Here is a 20,463-nt window from a genome sequence, read left to right on the forward strand (position 1 = left end):
TGACTGCATGTGCTGTTGTGCCTATACTTTCTGGAGATAGGTTGTTAGGAATTTATGTAGTTGGCCGGGCACAGTGGCTCACGCCTGTAATCCCAGCACTCTGGGATGCCGAGGCAGGTGGATCACGTGAGGTCAGGAGTTCGAGACCAGCCTGGTCAACATGGTGAAACCCTGTCTCTACTAACAATACTAAAATTAGCTGAGCGTGGTGGCACATGCCTGTAGTCCCAGCTACTTGGGAAGCTGAGGCAGGAGAATGGTTTGAGCCCAGGAGCAGAGGTTGCTTGCAGTGAGCCAAGATCATACCATTGCACTCCAGCCTGGGCAACAGAGCGAGACTCTGTCTCAAAAAAAAAAAAAAAAAAAAGGAAATTACATAGTTGAACAACTATTCTTTGGACATCTTTCAGTCCAGTAGACGGTGTTAAACTTGAAGACAAATAACGATTTGACCTGTGATATTTGTTTTTCCCTCTTATCTTCTAAACCCATTCATCCAGGTCATTCATCACCTTTAAAGGCATCCCCAGAGGGAGGCAGGTCTGGACAGAGCTGAAGATTGCACAGGCCATTTGCAGGCTGGATTCGTTCTCTGGTGACCCACCTGTCTGACTCGAGTTATTTTTTTCCCATGTCTGGACAAGACTGACCTCTGCCCAGCAACTCAGGCTTGTATTTAGTCCAAGGGCCCTCAGTGGCTTTTTTTTGTTTGTTTTTTCAGGAAGTGAAGAATTTAGAGGGATAAAAGGCGGAAATAACTTTTCAGCCTCTGACCTTTGTAACAATCTGATTTCCTTTTAAAGGAGCATTGTTTGGGCCTGGGGCCACCTAGACCTTCTGATGCTCTTTCCCCACCCTTGGAGGAGGAGGAAAGGAAGAAATGGGCCCTGAGCGATCACCACATACCAGGCCCTGGGGGTCTAGTGGCGAAGGAGGCAGGTAGGGTCTCTGCTTTCATGGAGCTTCTAGTCAAGCGAGATGCACTAAACAGTAAAGGGACAAATAGGATTACTGGAGGTAGCCCTAACTACTGGGACAGAAACAAGATGGTAAGATAGAGAAGGAAGAGTGGCCTGCTCAGATGGGGTGGTCCAGAGGCCTCTCAGTGGAGGTGACTCCGTTTTATTTTTTTTGAGATGGAATCTAGCTCTGTCGCCCAGCCTGAAGTGCAGTCGTGTGTTTCATGTGCGTCCGTGTGAAGAGACCACCAAACAGGCTTTGTGTGAGCAACATGGCAGTTTATTTCACCTGGGTGCAGGCGGGCTGAGTCCAAAAAGAGAGTCAGCAAAGGGTGGTGGATTATCATTAGTTCTTACAGGTTTTGGGATAGGGGGTGAAGAGCCATGTTTTGCGGGCAGGGGTGGATCTCACAAAGTACATTCTCGAAGGTGGGGAGAATTACAAAGAACCTTCTTAAGGGTTGGGGAGATTACAAAGTACCTTCTTAAGGGTGGGGGAGATTACAAAGTACATTGAACAGTTGGGGTGGGGCAGAAACAAATCACAATGGTGGAATGTCATCAGTTAAGGCTATTTTTACTTCTTGTGTGGATCTTCAGTTACTTCAGGCCATCTGGATGTATACGTGCAAGTCACAGGGGATGCAATGGCTTGGCTTGGGCTCAGAGGCCTGACAGTGTGATCTTGGCTCACTGCAAACTCTGCCTCCTGGGTTCAAGCAATTTTTGTGCCTCAGCTTCCCGAGTAGCTGGGATTACAGGTGCCCGCCACCATGCCCAGCTAATTTTTGTATTTTTAGTAGAGACAGAGTTTCACCAGATTGGCCAGGCTGGTCTCGAACTCCTGTCTCACGTGTCTGTGTGAAGAGACCACCAAACATGCTTTGTGTGAGCAACATGGCTGTTTATTTCACCTGGGTGCAGGCGGGCTGAGTCCGAAAAAGGAGTCAGCAAAGGGTGGTGTGATTATCACTGGTTCTTATAGATTTGGGGATAGGCGGTGGAGTTAAGAGCAGTGTTTTGGGGGCAGGAGGTGGCTCTCATAAAGTACATTCTCAAGGGTGAGGAGAATTACAAAGAAACTTCTTAAGGGTGGGGGAGATTATAAAGAATCTTCTTAAGAGTGGGGCAGATTACAAAGTACATTGATCAGTTAGGGTGGGGCAGAAACAAATGACAATGGTGGAATGTCTTCAGTTAAGGCTGTTTTCACTTCTGTGGATCTTCAGTTGCTTCAGGCCATCTGGATGTATACGTGCAGGTCACTGGGATATGATGGCTTAGCTTGGACTCAGAGGCCTGACATTCCTGTCTTCTTATGTTAATAAGAAAAATAAAACAAAATAGTGGTAAAGTTTTGGGGTGGCGAAAATTTTTGGGGGTGATATGGAGAGATAATGGGCGATGTTTCTCAGGGCTGCTTCGAGTGGGATTAGGGGCGGCATGGGAACCTACAGTGGGAGAGATTCAACTGAAGAAAGATTTTGGGGTAAGGGCTGATACTGTAGGGATGTTAGAAGGAGCATTTGTCATATAGAATTATTGGTGATGGCCTGGATACGGTTTTGTATGAATTGAGAAACTAAACAGAAGACACACGGTCCGAATAAGAGAAGGAGAAAAACAGGTATTAAAGGACTAAGAATTGGGAGGACCCAGGACATCCAATTAAGAGAGTGCCCAAGGGGGTTCAGCATAATTATTTGCTTGGTTGACAAGTTTTTGGACTCTATCCTTGAGTTTTTTTATGTTGTCATATACCAGGCCAGATTGATTTAGGTAAAAACAACACTCTTCATTTAAAAATATAGAGTCGTCCTTTTTCAGCAATGAGTAAATTGAGGCCTTGGCGATTTTGGAGGAAAGAGAATTGCAAAGCCAGCAATTGTTTATTTATTTATTTATTTATTTACTTATTTTTTTAAATTATACTTTAAGTTATAGGGTACATGTGCACAATGTGCAGGTTTGTTACATATGTATACATGTGCCATGTTGGTGTGCTGCACCCATTAACTCGTCATTTACATTAGGTGTATCTCCTACTGCTATCCCTTCCTCCTCCCCCACCACACAAGAGGCCCCAGTGTGTGACGTTCCCCTTCCTGTGTCCAAGTGTTCTCATTGTTCAGTTCCCATCTGTAAGTGAGAACATGCGGTGTTTGGTTTTTTGTCCTTGTGATAGTTTGCTGAGAGTGATCGTTTCCAGCTTCATCCATGTCTCTACAAAGGACATGAACTCATCCTTTTTTATGGCTGCATAGTACTCCATGGTGTATCTGTGCCACATTTTCTTAATCCAGTCTATCATTGATGGACATTTGTGTTGGTTCCAAGTCTTCGCTATCGTGAATAGTGCCACGATAAACATATGTGTGCATGTGTCCTTATAGCAGCATGATTTATAATCCTTTGGGTATATATCCAGTAATGGGATGGCTGGGTCAAATGGTATTTCCAGTTCTAGATCCCTGAGGAATCGCCACACTGTCTTCCACAATGGTTGAACCAGTTTACAGTCCCACCAACAGTGTAAAAGTGTTCCTATTTCTCCACATCCTCTCCAGCACCTGTTGTTTCCTGACTTTTTAATGATCGCCATTCTAACTGGCGTGAGATGATATCTCATTGCGGTTTTGATTTGCATTTCTCTGATGGCCAGTGATGATGAGCATTTTTTCATGTGTCTGTTGGCTGCATAAATGTCTCCTTTTGAGAAGTGTCTGTTCATATCCTTTGCCCACTTTTTGATGGGCTTTGTTTTTTTCTTGTAAATTTGTTGGTGTTCTTTGTAGATTCTGGATATTAGCCTTTTGTCAGATAAGTAGATGGCAAAAATTTTCTCTCATTCTCTAGGTTGCCTGTTCACACTGATCTTAGTTTCTTTTGCTGTGCAGAAGCTCTTTAGTTTAATTAGATCCCATTTGTCAGTTTTGGCTTCTGTTGCCATTGCTTTTGGTGTTTTAGACATGAAGTCCTTGCCCATCCCTATGTCCTGAATGGTATTGCCTAGGTTTTCTTCTAGGGTTTTTACGGCTTTAGGTCTAACATTTAAGTCTTTAATCCATCTTGAATTAATTTTTGTATAAGGTGTAAGGAAGGGATCCAGTTTCAGCTTTCTACATAGCGCTAGCCAATTTTCCCAGCACTATTTATTAAATAGGGAATCCTTTCCACATTTCTTGTTTTTGTCAGGTTTGTCAAAGATCAGATGGTTGTAGATGTGTGGTATTATTTCTGAAGGCTCTGTTCTGTTCCATTGGTCTATATGTCTGTTTTGATACCAGTACCATGCTGTTTTGGTTACTGTAGCCTTGTAGTATAGTTTGAAGTCAGGTAGCATGATGCCTCCAGCTTTGTTCATTGGGCTTAGGATTGTCTTGGCAATGCGGGCTCTTTTTTGGTTCCATATGAACATTAAAGTAGTCTTTTGGAACTCTCATCAGCCCAGTTTAATATTACCGATTTATTATAATGTAATGCTGCTCACACAACTGAGAAAACACTGTTGCTTTACCCCCTCCAGCTCTGTAGCAGCCACACACGAATCATAGTACTATAAACATATCCTAATTACACAACCTATGTAGGCAATCAATATTAAGAAAAACTTTTACTGCCCAATATTTCTGTGGTTGAAAATGTAGAGTCTAATTTTGATCCGCAGTAACATCTAGGTTAATGTTGATTCAGAAGGAAAACGTTTGTTGTTGCCATGAGAAGAGGCATTGAAATGCTGAATCACCACCACAAATGTTACCACTATTAATATAAGGAGATACATAGGAAGATCGAATTAGACCATCTTGGACCACCAGGTTTACAATTCCACCTGCAGATACATGCAAGAAGTATTGTCACAATACTTATGTCACGTTATTCCGTTGAGGTCATCACCAACTAAGCTTATAATTAATGCGTGGTCAATTTGGTCAATGTCACCAGCGTAGCATACTAACAAAAACAAGGGTTGCAAACTCAAATGCCTATAAGGCAGAACGTAAGACGGTAGGAAGCAAAGTCTATAGGGAGCTATATAATAGAGGCTGCAGATTCATGGCAGATTCTAAAGCACAGCAGTCCCCAACATTTTTGGCACCAGGGACCAGCTTTGTGGAAGACAATTTTTCCACAGGCGGCATGGGATGGGGTGCAGGATGGTAATGGTCTTGGGATGAAACTGTTCCACCACAAATCATCAGGAATTAGATTCTCATAAGGAATATGCAACCTGGATCCCTCGTGTGTGCAATTCACAACAGGGTTCATGCTCCTGTAAGAATCTAATGATGCTGCTCATCTGACAGGAGGCAGAGCTCAGACAGCAATGCAAGCAATGGGGAGCAGCCAGAAATACAGACGAAGCTTCAATTGTTACCCACCATTCACCTTCTGCTCTGTGGCCCAGTTCCTAACAGGCCACAGACCAGTACATGTCCATGGCCCAGGGGTCAGGGACCCCTGCTGTGGCACATTGCTTAATAGAGGACTGTAGCAGCCATGTGCCCTGACCTTTCCTTTTTTTTTTTTTTTGAAACGCCAGAAACCCAGAATTTTTTTTTTTTTTTTTTTTAAGACAAGGTCTGGCTCTGTTGCCCAGGTTGGAGTGTAGGAGGGCGATCTCAGCTCACTGCAGCCACAACCTCCCTGAGCTCAGGTGATCCTCCCACCTCAGCCTCCCAAGTAGCTGGGACCACAGGTGCACATCACTGTACCCAGCTAATTTTTGTAATTTTTTTTTAAGGGATGGAATTTCACCATGTTGCCTAGGTGGGTCTTGAACTCCTGGGCTCAAGGGATTCACCCACCTAAGCCTCCCACAGTGTTGGGATTATAGGTATGGGCCACCATGCCTCACCCCAGAGACTATTTTTAAGACTAGTTTTAGGTTCTCAGAAAAATGGAGAAGATAGAGATTTCCCATATCCCTCTGACCCCATACACGCATAAGCTCCCCATGATCCCCCACCAAAGTTGTACATTTGTTAGAACTGATGAACCTATGTTGACATTATCGTCATTGGATTCTCATTATCATCCAAAGTCCATATTTTACATTAGGGTTCACTCTTGGTTCTTTACATTCTATGGGTTCAGACAAGTATATAATAACAGGTATTCACCATTATAGTATCATACGGAGTATTTTCACTGCCCTAAAAATCCTTCTGGGCTTTGCCTGCTCATTCCTCTCTTACTCCTAATTCCTGGCAACCACTGATACTTTTGCCTTTTCTAGAATATCATATATTTGGAATCATACAGTAGATAGCCTTTTCAGATAGATTTCTTTCACTTAGTAATATGCACTTAAGTTTTCTCCAGGTCTTTTTTGGCTTGATAGCTCATTTCTTTTTAGTGCTGAATCATATTTCATTGTCTTAATGAACCACAGTTTATTTAGCCATTCACCTACAGAAGGACATTTGGTTGCTTCCAAGTTTTGGCAATTATGGATAAAGCTGCTATCAACATCCATATACAGGTTTTCATGTAGACGTAAGTTTTCAACTCCTTTGTGTAAATACCAAAGAGTGTGTTTGCTGGGTTATATGGCAAAAACATGTTTGCTTTTGTAAGAAACCACCAAAATGTCTTCCAAAGTGGCTGTATGATTTTGCATTCCCACCAGCTGTCACTGCTAATTGGGCAGACCTCCTTTAGAGATGTCACCAAAGATAGTGTAATGCTCTTCACTGTAGGCATTTATGATCTATACAAGAATAACAGTGGATTCTGGGTCAGTGCCTTTATTTTATCCTGCCAAGTTCAAGAGAAAGGTTTTTTCTTATTCTAAGAGAAGACTGTTATGGTAAATTAAAAGGAAGAAATATATAATTACTCTTCTGTTGAGGAGGGAGAAGAAGGAAACACTGTGATGTAAATGGCAGAAATTCAATCATTTAATTCAAACTAAAGAGAACGGGAATGTATTGAATTCAGGAATGGAATGTAATGGGAAACTCCACTGGTGGTCTTCAGGCATGGCTGAATCCCGTGTCTCAAATGATATCTTCAGGAATATGTTCCTCCCATCCCTCAGCTCTGTGTTCCTTGGTGTGGTCTTTACTTTTTCCACTTGGTAATATGAATGTCCTCCAATATCCTCCCCTACTGCCAGAGATACCAGAGAAAGGAGAGCTTCTCTGATAGTTCCATCAAAACTCCCAGGGATGACTCTGATTGGTCAGCCTGCATCACATGCCAATTTTATTGGTCAAGGAAGTGGGACCATGTGATTGACATGAGTATAAGACAATCTGTTCCTGAAAGAAAAGGGTGCTGGGGGAAAAGGCAACAGATGTCCACCACAGCATGTTTTTTCCCTTTACTGGTTATTATCTCTTTTTAGACTCCCTCAGCACTGGACAGCCGAGACCACGAAGGACTTGGGACCCTTTCTAGTACTTTTCTCAGGAGATGAATTAAGCTCTATAGCCACAAAGGTAATGTTGTGCTCCATCTTAAGAAGGCTGAAGGAGTTTGAAGGGGAGAGAAAGTGTGGTCAGTTATACAGCGTTGGGTTTACTGCTGTCTATGGTTCTGGAAGCTTCCTCCCTGCCTCCAAGGGCTAAGATGTTTCCAGCTCCATTCCAAGATGTGCAAGGTTCTGGAAAAGGGAGTGAGGCCACAGCTAAATGAACTCAGGCCCTTTTGTGTGGCCCCCCAGGCAGATGTGTGCAGACAGATATTACTTAGCTACCACTCTGCTATTAGTGTGCATCTCACACGCATGCCTGTTCTGGCTCTCACACTGGCTGGTGCCCTATGCACATGCACATGTATGTCCAGTGTATGCAATCACATGTGCAAGCACATTTAATCCAATAACAAGTCTTTATTGATCATTACATTTGGGCATGACACTTTTCTAGGAGTAAGGCTCCAGAAGTTAGACAGTCTAGGCCAAGGGTCCTGCAAAATAAGCATGAGTTAGTCATTTGTGCTGCATAACAAAGCCACACAATCTCAAGGGCATAGAACAATTCGCATATGTTTCTTGCTGCCTGATTTGTGGGTCGCTGGGGCAGCCCTGCTCTAGAACTTGTTTTTCTCACCATGAAGGTGTGAAACTACCAAAAAAGGGAAGGGATAAGTACAATTCTCCTTAAGTCCTAGGTTGGAAATTGGCACGCTGTCACTTCTGCCACACTCCAATGGCCAAAGTAAGTTACATGACCAAGACCAACTTTATTGGGGCAGGAAAGAGTCTCCTTCCATGGAGGTGGAGGGCAGGAAAGGAGTGAATGTTTGCTGAATGACAATCAGATCCCCCACAAAGCACATCCACACACTCTCATACCTGCACTTGCAGGCACAAGGTGCACATGGTCACACATGCTCAGCAGGGCCTGAACACACACAACTTCACCTAGGATCACACACAGCACACATTCTGAAGTCCAGTCACAGTAAAATCATATTCTGGATGTCTGAATATATAGTTATAAGCAGTTGATGCACAAATGTTTATTTTTATTTTATTATTTTATTTTATTTTGAGATGGAGTCTCCCTCTGTTGCCCAGGCTGGAGTGTAGTGATGCAATCTCGGCTCACTGCAACCTCTGCTTCCTGGGTTCAAGTGATTCTCCTGCCTCAGCCTCCCGAGTAGCTGGGATTACAGGCCCCTGCCACTATGCCCAGCTAATTTTTATATTTTTAGTAGGTATGGGGCTTCACCATGTTGGCCAGCCTGGTCTTGAACTCCTGACCTCAAGTGATCTGCCCGCCTCGGCCTCCCAAGTGCTGGGATTACAGGCGTGAGCCACCATGCCCGGCCCGGCCCTGATGCACAAATGTTATATATCCATCTATTTTTTTCCTTCCTTGTTTTTCTTATGTTTAGATGTTTATTATTATTTTTATTTTTCCATAAGGTATTGGGGTACAGGTGGTGTTTGGTTACATGAGTAAGTTCTTTAGTGGTGATTTGTGAGATTTTGGTGCACCCATCACCTGAGCAGTATACACTGCAACATATTTGTAGTCGTTTATCCCTTGGCCCCTCCCACTCTTCCATCCAAGTCCCCAAAGTCCATTGTATCATTCTTATGCCTTTGGGTCCTCATAGTTTATCTCCCACATATCAGTGAGAACATCCATATATCTATCTAATCTTAAAAAAATCAACTTCTGAAATTGAAAAAGTCTTGTATCAACACTGAAATCTCAAAAACACAGTGTAGAGTTAAAAAAAAAAACCCAGATTGCAAAAGAATATCTATAGTAGGATACAAAGTAAATAAATAAATAGTAGCTGAATTAATTTAAAGCAAATGTAAGCCGAGTTTATATGTAAGAGAAGTGTAAAAGTGAATGCCAAATTCAGAGTGACAGTTACTTCTGGGGAAGGAGGAAGGCAAAGAGTGAAGGAAGGACTTATTATTTATATTGTGATGTTTTATTTCTTAAGTTGGGTTGTGAGGACATGGGTGTTTTGTTGTATTATTCTGTATACTCTTTTTTTAAATACTGGAAATGTTTAATAAAACAAGTAATACATGCTCCTGGTTAACAAATCCCAATCGCACCAAAGGTAATAGGATGAGAAGCAAGTCTCCCTCCCACCCCAGACTTCTAGTTCCCTAGCCTCCCTCTTCAGAGGCAATTGCTGTCCCCAATCTCTTCTGCATCCTTTCAGAAATATCCTGAATACCTATATAACAAGTTTTATATAGGTATAAAAATACCTATATAACAAGCCTCGCCAACATGGCGAAACCCTGTCTCTACTAAAAACACAAGAGCATATACACACTCTTCTTTAGAAAATACAAAATGGAAAATGCCATTCACTCCGCTATGCACATTGCTTTCTAAAAGCTAACTGTCTTAGAGCGGTTGCCTTCAGCCTCAGCTGCACATTAGAATCACCTGGGGAGATTCCAAGAGGGTCCAATCCATGGTATCCAGCCCAGCCCGACTGAGTCAGAATCTTTAGGGGCTGGCTCTGGGTGTCCCAGGTGACTCTTACGTACAGCCAGGGTTGAGAACTGCTGGCCTAGACTGTGACTCTAATTCTGAAGATGAGACTAGAAAGGGGAGCTACATAGGCTGAGAGGCTTGCTCTCTGGGTGAGCTGGGACCCAGTGAGGCATAGCTGTTTGTAGAGCCTGATGGATTATCTGGGCCCATAGACAGGCCTTCTAATAAAATCCTGAGTCTTGACAAAGTGTATTCGTTCTAGATGAGAAATGGCACTTTCTCCAAGGCAACCCAAAGTCCCCTAAGTCCCCTCATTGCTAGTCTCCACCCAGGATGTTGAGACAACCATTCTTCACCTCCTTTTCATGACAAATGTTGTGTTAGGCAATTCTTTTTTTCTTTCTCTTTTTTGAGATGGAGTCTAGCTCTGTTGCCCAGGCCGGAATGCAGTGGCACGATTTTGGCTCACTGCAACCTCCACCTCCTGGGTTCAAGTGATTCTCCTGCCTCAGCCTCCTGAGTAGCAGGGATTACAGGCATACACCACCATGCCGAGTGAATTTTTGTATTTTTTGTAGAAATGGGGTTTCACCGTGTTGGCCAGGCTGGTCTTGAACCCTTGACCTCAGGTGATCTGCCTGCTTGGGCCTCCCAAGTGCTAGGATTACAGGTGTGAGCCACCGCACCTGACCTGTGTTAGGCAATCCTTGCATTGCTATAAAGAAATACCTGAGACTGGGTAATTTATAAAGAAAGGAGGTTTACATGGAATACTATGTGGCCATAAAAAAGAATGAGATCGTGTTCTTTGCAGGGACATGGATGGAGCTGGGGGCCATCATCCTTAGCAAACTAATGCAGAAACAGAAAACCAAATACCGCATGTTCTTACTTATAAGTGGGAGCTAAATGATGAGAACACGTTGTCACATAGAATGGAACAGCAGATACTGGGGCCTATTGGAGAGTGAAGGGTGGGAGGAGGGAGAAGATCAGCAAAAATAACTAATGGGTACTAGGCTTAATACCTGGGTGATTAAATAATTTGTACAACAAACCTCCATGACACAAGCTTACCTATATAACAAACCTGCCATGTACCCCTGAACTTAAAATAAAAGTTAAATTAAAAAAAATAAAATAAAAAGGGCCAGGTGCAGTGGCTCATGCCTGCAATCCCAGTACTTTGGGAGGCTGAGGCGGGCAGATCACGAGGTCAGGAGATTGAGACCGTCCTGGCTAAGAGGGTGAAACCCCGTCTCTACTAAAAAACACAAAAAATTAGCCGGGCGTGGTGGTGGGCACATGTAGTCCCAGCTACTTGGGAGGCTGAGGTAGGAGAACGGCGTGAACCCGGGGGGCGGAGCTTGCAGTGAGCCGAGATCGTGCCCCGCACTCCAGCCTGGGTGATAGAGCGAGACTCTGTCTAAACAAACAAACAAACACTGCCAGGCACAGTGGCTCACATCTGTAATCCCAGCACTTTGGGAGGCCGAGGTGGGCGAATCACTTGAGGCCAGGAGTTTGAGACCAGCCAGGCCAAGAGAGTGAAACCTTGTCTACAATAAAAATAAAAATAAATTAGCCTGGCTTGGTGCGGCATGCATGTAATCCCAGCTACTCAGGAGGCTCAGGCACGAGAATTACTTGAGCCTGGGAGGTGGAGGTTGCAGTGAGTGGAGATCACACCACTGTATTCCAGCTTGAGCAACAGAACAAGACTCTTAAAAAAAAAAAAAAGACAAGAAAAGAGGATTGATTGGCTCATGGCTCTGCCGACTGTACAGGAAGCATGATGCTGGCATCTGCCCAGCTTCTGGGAAGGCCTCAGGAAACTTACAATCATGACGGAAGGCGAAGGGGGAGCAGACACATCTTACTTGGCCGACACAGGAGCAAGAGCGTGATGGGGGAGGTGCTACATGCATTTAAACAACAAGATCTCGAGAGAACGCACGCACTATTGTGAGGACAGTACCAAGGGGATTGTATTTAACCATTCATGAGAAATCTGCCCCCATGATCCAATCACCTCTCACTGGGCCCCACCTCCAACACTGGGGATTACATTTCAATAAGATTTGGGTGGGGTACACATCCAAACTATATCAAATATAAAGTTTAGTAAAAACTTTGAAATAGCACCAAACCATAAAAGGGGTAGGTACACATACATTTTTTTTTGTTTTTTTCTGAGACAGGGTTTTACTCCCATCACCCAGGCTGGAGTGCAGTGGCATGCTCTCGACTCACTACAACCTCAGCCTCCTGGGCTCGGGTGATCCTTCTGTCTCAGCCTCCTAAGTAACTGGGATGACAGGCTCATGCCACCACGACTGGCTAATTTTTGTATTTTTAGTGGAGATGGGGTTTCACCATGTTGGCCAGGCCAGTCTTGAGCTCCTGACCTCAAGTGATTTGCCTGCCTCGACCTCCCAAAATGCTGGGATTACAGGTATGAGCCACCACACCTGGCCTAACCTACGTTTTTTGTCGATATTACCAGATTGCTCTGCTAATAGTGCACAGTTTGAGAGTCCCACGGAAAAATGAATGTGCCCAGTATTAAGTATTAGCACTTTATTTTATTTTTGACAATCTGATGGGTGAAAAGTGATTTACTTATGTTTTTTAGACTTTATTGGATTTTTATTGAAGTTGAGTATCATTTCATAGGATTCTTTATAGAGACCACATTAGTGGGACTAGGGATTCGATTTATATGAGAAGTTGCTATAACAAAGAATGAAGGCAGTAAGTAGTGTGACAGTTTCAACTCTAATTTCAATCTGTATTTAAGGGGTTTTAATTATTATTCCTCTTCTTTCATCTTCTTTCACACAGTTTCCTGAGATCCTTCTGCAAGCAGCTTCCAAGATGGCCAGGACCCTGCCCCCTAAAGAATTCCTCTGGGCTGTCTTTCAATCTGTTCGCAACAGCAGTGATAAGATCCCCAGCTCTGACCCTATGCCTGGTGAGTGTTTCCAGGGTATCTGAGCCACTGTTGGCATAGTAATTAATGTTTTGGGCAGGGTCCCTAACATCAAGAGGCCTCCTTATGCAGGGAACTGGATGAAATGTCTGCAAAGCAATAGAATGACAAAATCTATAAGCAAAAGAATTACGCTTTTGGGTCAGGTGCGGTTGCTCAAGCCTGTAATCCTAGCGCTTTGTGAGGTTGAGGCAGGCAGATCACTTGAGGTCAGGAGTTCGAGACCAGCCTGGCCAACATGGCGAAACCCTGTCTCTACTAAAAACACAAAAATTAGCCGGGTGTAGTGGTGCACACCTGTAGTCCCAGCTACTCAGGAGGCTGAGACACGAGGATTGCTTGAACCCAGGAGGTGAAGGTTGCAGTGAGCTGAGATGGCACCACTGCACTCCAGCCTGGGTGACAGTGAGACTCTGTCTCAAAAAAAAAAGAGTTACACTTTTGTAAAGTGACCTGGAATCATGTCCCATACTCCATACCCAGGCTAGTAGGTTTGATGCGTGAATATGTGTAACAAACATTTCAGTAGGATTGACTTAAAGGACCAACATGGATTAGTGGTTTAACATAGCAGTGACAGGGCCGGGCTGGCTAGATTTCACTCCTGAGTCTGCCACTTACTGGCTGTGTGGCTTTGGGTAAGCTCTTTAACCTCTGTGTGCCTCAGTTTTCATCCTTTATCAAATGGGGATAATGAAAGTCTCTACCTCACTGGGTTATTGTGAGAATTAATGGGTTTAAACCCAGAAACATGTTTACCGGAATGCCTGGCATGTAGCAGATCTTTAATAAGTATTAGATATTTTTAAAATTTGATTTTTTTTTATTTTTTGAGATGGAGTCTTGCTGGAGTGTCACCCAGGCTGGAGTATAGTGGCATGATCTCGGCCCACTGCAACCTCCACCTCCCAGATTACAGCAACTCTCCTGCCTCAGCCTCCTGACTAGCTGGGATTATAGGCATGTGCCACCACGCCTGGCTAAGTTTTGTATTATTAGTAAAGACGGGGTTTCACAATGTTGGCCAGGCTGGTCTTGAACGCTGGTCTCAGGTGATCCACCTGCCTTGGCCTCCCGAAATACTGGGATTACAGGCGTGAGCCACTGCCCCCGGCCTAAAATTTGATTTTATAGAGGCAGGGCCTCGCTCTGCCACCCAGGCTGGAGTGCAGTGGTGCAATCATGGTTCACTACAGCCTCGACCTCCTGGACTCAAGGGATCCTCCCACCTCAGCTTCACGAGTAGTTGGGACTACAGGCATGCACCACCACATCTGGATAATTTTTTATTTTTTTGTAGAGATAGGGTCTTGCTGTGTTGCCCAGGCTGATCTTGAACTCTGAGCCTCAAGTGATCCTCCTGTCTTGGTCTCCCATAGTGCTGGGATTATAGATGTGAGCTACCATGCCTGTCCAAGTGTTAGATATTTTATTATTATTACCATGCACCTACTAAGTGCAGACTGGGGCCAGGCATGAGGAGACAAAGTTAATCACCCCCAATGATAGTAGTTGACAGTCAGTGCTTGCTTTCATCCACCCAACAAATATTCATTAAGCACCAATTTTGTAAATAAAGAGCTTACTTTGAAATGGAGGGTAGCAAGACAATAAATTTCCATACATAAGTAAAATATATGGTATATTGTATGAAAAGTGCCAAGAAGGAAAATAAAGCAAGGGAATGCACCACGAGTGTTGAGAGGGGACTGTCATGTGAAAAGAGAATCATGAAGGAACATCTTATTGAGAAGGTGACATTTGAATGAAGACCCAAGGGAGAGTGGGCCATGTGGATATTTTCAATTAGAGTCTTCCAGGCAGAGAGTGCGACAGGACCACTTCCATGAGTGGGAGGTAAGGGCCAGTGTGTTTGGAGGGGAGTGAGAGACAAGGCCAGCCATGTAGCAACTGTTAAAGGAAACCCTAATGACTTTGGCTTTTACTCTGGGTGGAGGCATCGTGTGACATCGAGCAAAGAAGTATCACAATTGGATTTATGTCTAACATGGGTGATTATCCCTCCATGCATTATCTTGTTCTCCCGTTTTTTTTTTTCTTGGTGAATGTGGGGTTTTATTGGGTAACGGAGGTGGCTCTCGGTGGGATGGATGGGGAGCTAGAAAGGGGATGGAGTGGGAAGATGATCTTCCCCTGGAGTTTGGCTGTCCTGTGACCAATCTCCTCTCCAACTGTCCCCAGCCAAACTCTTCTTGGCCTTCAGACGCTCCTTTCTCTGCCATGCTGCTCTTCTGCTCCTCTTCTCTTCTATTCATCTGCTCATCTGCTTGTATGCTCATGGAGCCTGGGGTTTGGGGTTTATATGGGTACAGGATAGTGGGATGTGGCAGGCCAAAACCTAACATTTGGGCGTGAAAATGCCTATTCCCATTGAGGGCTGCAGATTTCCAGGCTTGGGTGTTCTCTTGTTTTTTAAATGAAGGAAACTGGGGCTTAGGAGACTAAGGGACTTGTCTAAAGTCACAGAGTTAGTAAATGGCAGTTCTTGGATTTGTACCCAAAGCTGGTGGTGACCACCACTGGCTCCCACTGCCCTCAAGGTCTAGCAGTCCATGTCATCATATTGCAGAGCTCTTACTGTGTGCATGTGGTACACAAAATAAGGCTTTCCATGCTCAGGGGAAGGAAGCTCTGGTATCAGTGCATAGTTTGAGTGTTCTTTAGTTGGTTCTGGGTATTAATTGCTGCTGTGCTTTAGTGATTAATGGATTAGCAGAATTACCGCTTGGTTTTATATTAATTTGTGTGTGTGTGTTCACTCACTCCACAGATATTTGCTGAACACCTACTATGTACCAGGCTCTATTCTAAGCCCTGGACAGACACAGTGATAAGACCAAGTTCCTGATATACTAGTCAACCATTCTGCCCTCTCTAGTTCTGTGCTATCACTGATGTTGTTTTCACTAGAGGGTGGGCTGGGGGTTGGCCTAGGGAGGGATGGGTCTTTAGTCCTCTCCAAGTGGCTTATGATAAAGATGTTTGAGGACCACAACTGGCATCTTTGATCTGGTCTACTTTTGCCTCTTGATTGGAATGCAGTGAATTTCCATTGAAGGTGCAATGAGAAGAGAGAGGCCATGGGGCTCGGGAAATACCCTGGCCTTGGGTGGGGTTGGTGCATCTGTCAGCATCAGTGGTGGTCTGCTGCTAAGATAAGAAATCCAGGGTTGCTCTTAAGGATCCTAGAGTTTTCTCCCAGGTTGGGCACATCAGATCCAGCAACGACAATATCTCACTTGCATGTTGGTTGGTAACTGGTTTGAGTAGGTAAGGTTCACATTATTCAAAGACCGAAATGGATGTTTTTCCTGTTGCCAAGAGAAATGCAATGGGCTCATTTCTCTTTTCTCTTGGGATGGGAAAGCCACAACCCCCACTATGATTTTCATGGACAGCAACTCATCTTCCTGGTTTTTATTTTTTATTTTATTTTGACACAGGGTCTCACCATTACCCAGGCTGGAGAGTAGGTGTGATCACGGCTCACTGCAATCTTGACCTCCCAGGCTCAGGTGATCCTCCCACCTCAGCCTGCTGGGTAGCTAGGACTACAGGCATGTGCCACCATGCCTAGCTAATATTTTGTAGTTTTTTTTTTTTTAGAGGTGAGGTCTTACCATGCTGCCCAGGCTGGTCTTGAATTCCTGGGCTCAAGTGATCCTTCTGCCTTGGCCTCCCAAAGTGCTGGGATTAAAGACATGCGCCACCGCACAGCCCATCTTCCCATTTTTATAGGAAGGCTGCTGCATAATTTTGGAATCTTTATGCTGGGTTGCAAACTCAAAGGCATAGGGGGTAAGATAGGCAACAGAAATTGTATATCGAGTGCTTACTGTATGCGTGGCACTGTTCTAAGTGCTTTACATATAACACATTTGGTTTTCACAACCATCCTATGAGGTGATTTTATTTCCATTTTATAGACAAGAAAACTGAAATACAGAGAGGTTAAATAGCCTTGGATTTGAATCGAAAGTCAGGACTGTTCACCACCAGCTCTTACTGCCCTCAAGGAATTTGTAGTTTAATTGTAATGTTGCACCACTCCTAGTTTGTGCATGTGGATGTGCAAAAAGCTGGCATTTCCATGACTTTGTTACCCAGTAATTAGCAAGAAATGGCAGAAGTGGGATTCAAACTGGTCCCTGGGCTCCTGCTCTCTGCTTTTACTCTGTAGTCCCTTCCATGCATAAATCTGACTGGCGAAGAATGTTACTCATTTCAATACACTAACATTTCCTGAAATTCTCTTTCCTCTTCTCCTTCCCTGCATCTCTCCTTTCTTCAGGTTGCCATGGAGTCGTGGCCCCCTCTTCTGATGACATCTTCAAGTTGGCCGAAGCCAACGCCTGCTGGGCCCTGGAGGACCTGCGGTGCATGGAGGAAGACACATTCATCAGGACTGTGGAACTGCTGGGAGCTGTCCAGGGTTTCAGCCGGCCTCAGCTGATGACCCTGAAGGAGAAAGCAATACAGGTGAAGCCCACCTCAGGGAGGAAACATTAAACAGAGGAAAAAAGAAAAACACCAAAACCAGTTCAGCATTTCTGCACATAGAGCCCTCCTCGAGCAGTTTTCCCATACATCATCTTGAAATTTTACTGCATCAGCTCAGTGATATTGTGATCTCCTTATCTGAGAAAGGAGGAAATTTCCAGTTCCTCCCTCTTAGGGCTGTGGCAGAGAATGGGATGAGATGTGTCTTGGCATCTAGCAGATGCTCAGTGAATCAAGTTCTGTGGATGTCCCAGTGCCTCTGACCAAGGTGGTTTGCAAGAATTAGGCTTTATTCCTTCACCTGGAGAGCCCCAGCTGCTGCTCACAGCAGGTTTTCTCAGAATCATTTGCAAATTTGTCTGAAAATATAACAGAAAGGAGTAAAAAGAGGACTGGAAGTAGCTTTCCATCTTTAAAAAGGTCCCTTTGTTGGCTGGGTGCAGTGGCTTATGCCTGTAATCCCAACACTTTGGGAGGCCGAGGGGGGCGGATCACGGGAGGTCAGGAGTTCGAGACCAGGCTGGCCAACATGGTGAAACCCTGTCTCTACTCAAAATGCAAAAATTAGCCAGGCGTGGTGTCGTGTGCCTGTAGTTCCAGCTACTCAGGAGGCTGAGGCAGGAGAATGGCTTGAACCCGGGAGGTGGAGGTTGCAGTAAGCCAAGATTGCGCCAGTGCACTCTAGCCTAGGTGTCAGAGCTGATACCTTGTCTCAAAAATAAATAAAAATAGGCTGGGTGCAGTGGCTCATGCCTATAATCCCAGCACTTTGGGAGGCGGATCACGAGGTCAAGAGATCGAGACCAGCCTGGCCAACATGGTGAAACCCCATCTCTACTCAAAATGCAAAAATTAGCCGGGTGTGGTGGCATGCACCTGTAGTTCCAGCTACTCGGGAGGCTGAGGCAGGAGAATTGCTTGAACCCGGGAGGCGGAGGTTGCCGTGAGCCGAGATTACATCACTACACTCCAGCCTGGTGATAGAGCGAGACTCTGTCTCAAATAAATAAATAAAAGGAAAAGGTCTCTTTGTGGCCTGTTTTAGCTTTTCTTTCTTTTTTTTTCTTTTTCTTTTAAGACAGAGTCTTGCTCTGTCGTACTGGCTGGAGTGCAGCAGCGCGATCTGTGGTTCACTGCAAACTCTGCCTCCCGGGTTCAAGTGATTCTTGTGTCTCAGCCACCTGAGTAGCTGGGACTACAGGCACAAGCCACCACGCCTGGCTAATAATTGTATTTTAGTAGAGACGGGGTTTGTTTGGCCAGGCTTGTCTCAAACCCCTAGCCTCAATAGATCTGCTCACCTTGGCCTCCCACAGTGCTGGGATTACAGGCATGAGCCACTGCACCCAGCCCTGTTTTAGCTCTTTACATGGTTGTGGAATATCTAGTTACCCTCAAGGGTTAAACAATTCAATGTCTTAAAATTATAAATATAACTGTATTTATGTATTATATGAGTACTTCAAGTTTATTGTAGAAAAGTCAGAAAATAATAAAGAAGAAAATCAGTGATAATCTTTTACTCACTGTTGATATTTTGATAAGCACTGTTCAGCAGATAAGCACTGTTGATATTTTGGTATATTCACTTGAAGCTTACCACACTCCAAAACTATGTATATAAAAAATATTATTTTATATATTTCATACATATATCTCATGTTTTACAAAAATGATATTATACTTACCTACTATTCAATAACTTGCTTTCTACACCCAACAGTACAGACTGCATATTTTTTCATATCCAAAATGTACATCTATGTCAGTATTTTATTTATTTATTTATTTTTTGAGATGGAGTTTTGTTCTTGTTGCCCAGGCTGGAGTACAATAGTGTGGTCTTGGCTTACTGCAACTTCTGCCTCCCAGGTTCAAGCAATTCTCCTGCCTCATCCTCCCAAGTAGCTGAGATTACAGGCATCCACCATCATGCCCGGCTAATTTTTGTATTTTTAGTAGAGATGGGGTTTCACAGTGTTGGCCAGGCTGGTCTCGAACTCGTGACCTCAAGTGATCTGTCTGCCTGGCCTCCCAAAGTGTTGGGATTACAGGCGTAAGCCACAGCATCTAGCCTATATCAGTATTTTAAATAGCTTTGTAATACAATTAGCCTTCCATATCAGTGGGTTCCACATCTGCAGATTCAACCAACCTCAAGTAGAATGTATTTAGAAAAAATGCTCCAAATAACAATATAACAATAAAAAACAATACACATAAAAATACAGTAGCATTTTTTACATAACATTTTGTACATATTTACATAGCATTTATATTGCATCAGGTATTATAAGTAATCTAGAGATGATTTAAAGTATACAGGAGGATGTGCATAGATTATATGCAAATACTACACTATTTTATATAAGGGACTTGAATATCCATGGATTTTGGTATCTTTAAGAAGTCCTGGAACCAATCTTTGGTGGAGGTATCCACAGGGGCAACTTCATTTTATTTATGGTTAGTTCTTATTTATTTAGCTAATTGTTAGACTTTCAGGTTGCATTAAAAAAGTGCCTCAATGTATGCCTTTATACATATACTGTTGGGTACTTGTCTCATTTACTCAGGCTAAATTCCCAGAGGTGGAATTTCTGGGTCAAAGAATATAAATACTTTAAAAGCTTTTGATACAGATAGCCAAATTGCCCTCTCAAGAGTATGTACCAACTTATATTCTCAACTACAACAAATGAGGGTATCCCTTACCTTGTATCTTTCCAGTATCGTAAATGGTGATAAGTCTTTATACTTCTTGACATGTGATGAATCAACATGGTCTGATTGTTTTTAATGTATATTTCTTTAATTATGACTGAGAATAAACTTTTCCCCATACATTTAATTTTTCTTTTGTGAATTCCTTGTTGATGTCTTTTGTCTATCTTTTTTTAAAACAAATATAGTCATCTTTTTATTATTGATTTAAAAGAGAGCTTTATATTAAGATTTACCCTATGTCTTTTTAATTTTTATTTATTTTTTATTAAGGGATAGTTGACAAATACAAATTATATATATTTATGGTGTATACATATATACAATATGATGTTTTGAT

At 43.5% G+C, this 20,463-nt stretch overlaps 1 protein-coding gene across 3 annotated transcripts in view; it reads left to right on the forward strand.

The window, feature by feature from the left end:
* The first annotated feature begins 5,520 nt into the window (after positions 1–5,520).
* LOC129137286 (otoancorin-like) overlaps positions 5,521–20,463 on the forward strand; it is a 31,877-nt gene continuing 16,934 nt past the window's right edge. Inside the window, exons 1-4 of one of the 3 annotated variants that reach the window (XM_063796852.1) lie at positions 5,521–6,458; positions 7,312–7,405; positions 12,731–12,860; positions 17,191–17,378. In XM_063796852.1, coding sequence (XP_063652922.1) covers positions 12,764–12,860; positions 17,191–17,378 — 285 coding nt within the window. In that variant the 5' untranslated portion in view covers positions 5,521–6,458; positions 7,312–7,405; positions 12,731–12,763. Of the gene's footprint in view, positions 6,459–7,311; positions 7,406–12,583; positions 12,861–17,190; positions 17,379–20,463 lie in introns of those variants that run through there. The other 2 variants (XM_063796851.1, XM_054668250.2) reach the window with 2 other exon arrangements.

This window comes from Pan troglodytes, chromosome 18 (assembly GCF_028858775.2).
Source record: "Pan troglodytes isolate AG18354 chromosome 18, NHGRI_mPanTro3-v2.0_pri, whole genome shotgun sequence".
Lineage (NCBI taxonomy): Eukaryota > Metazoa > Chordata > Mammalia > Primates > Hominidae > Pan > Pan troglodytes.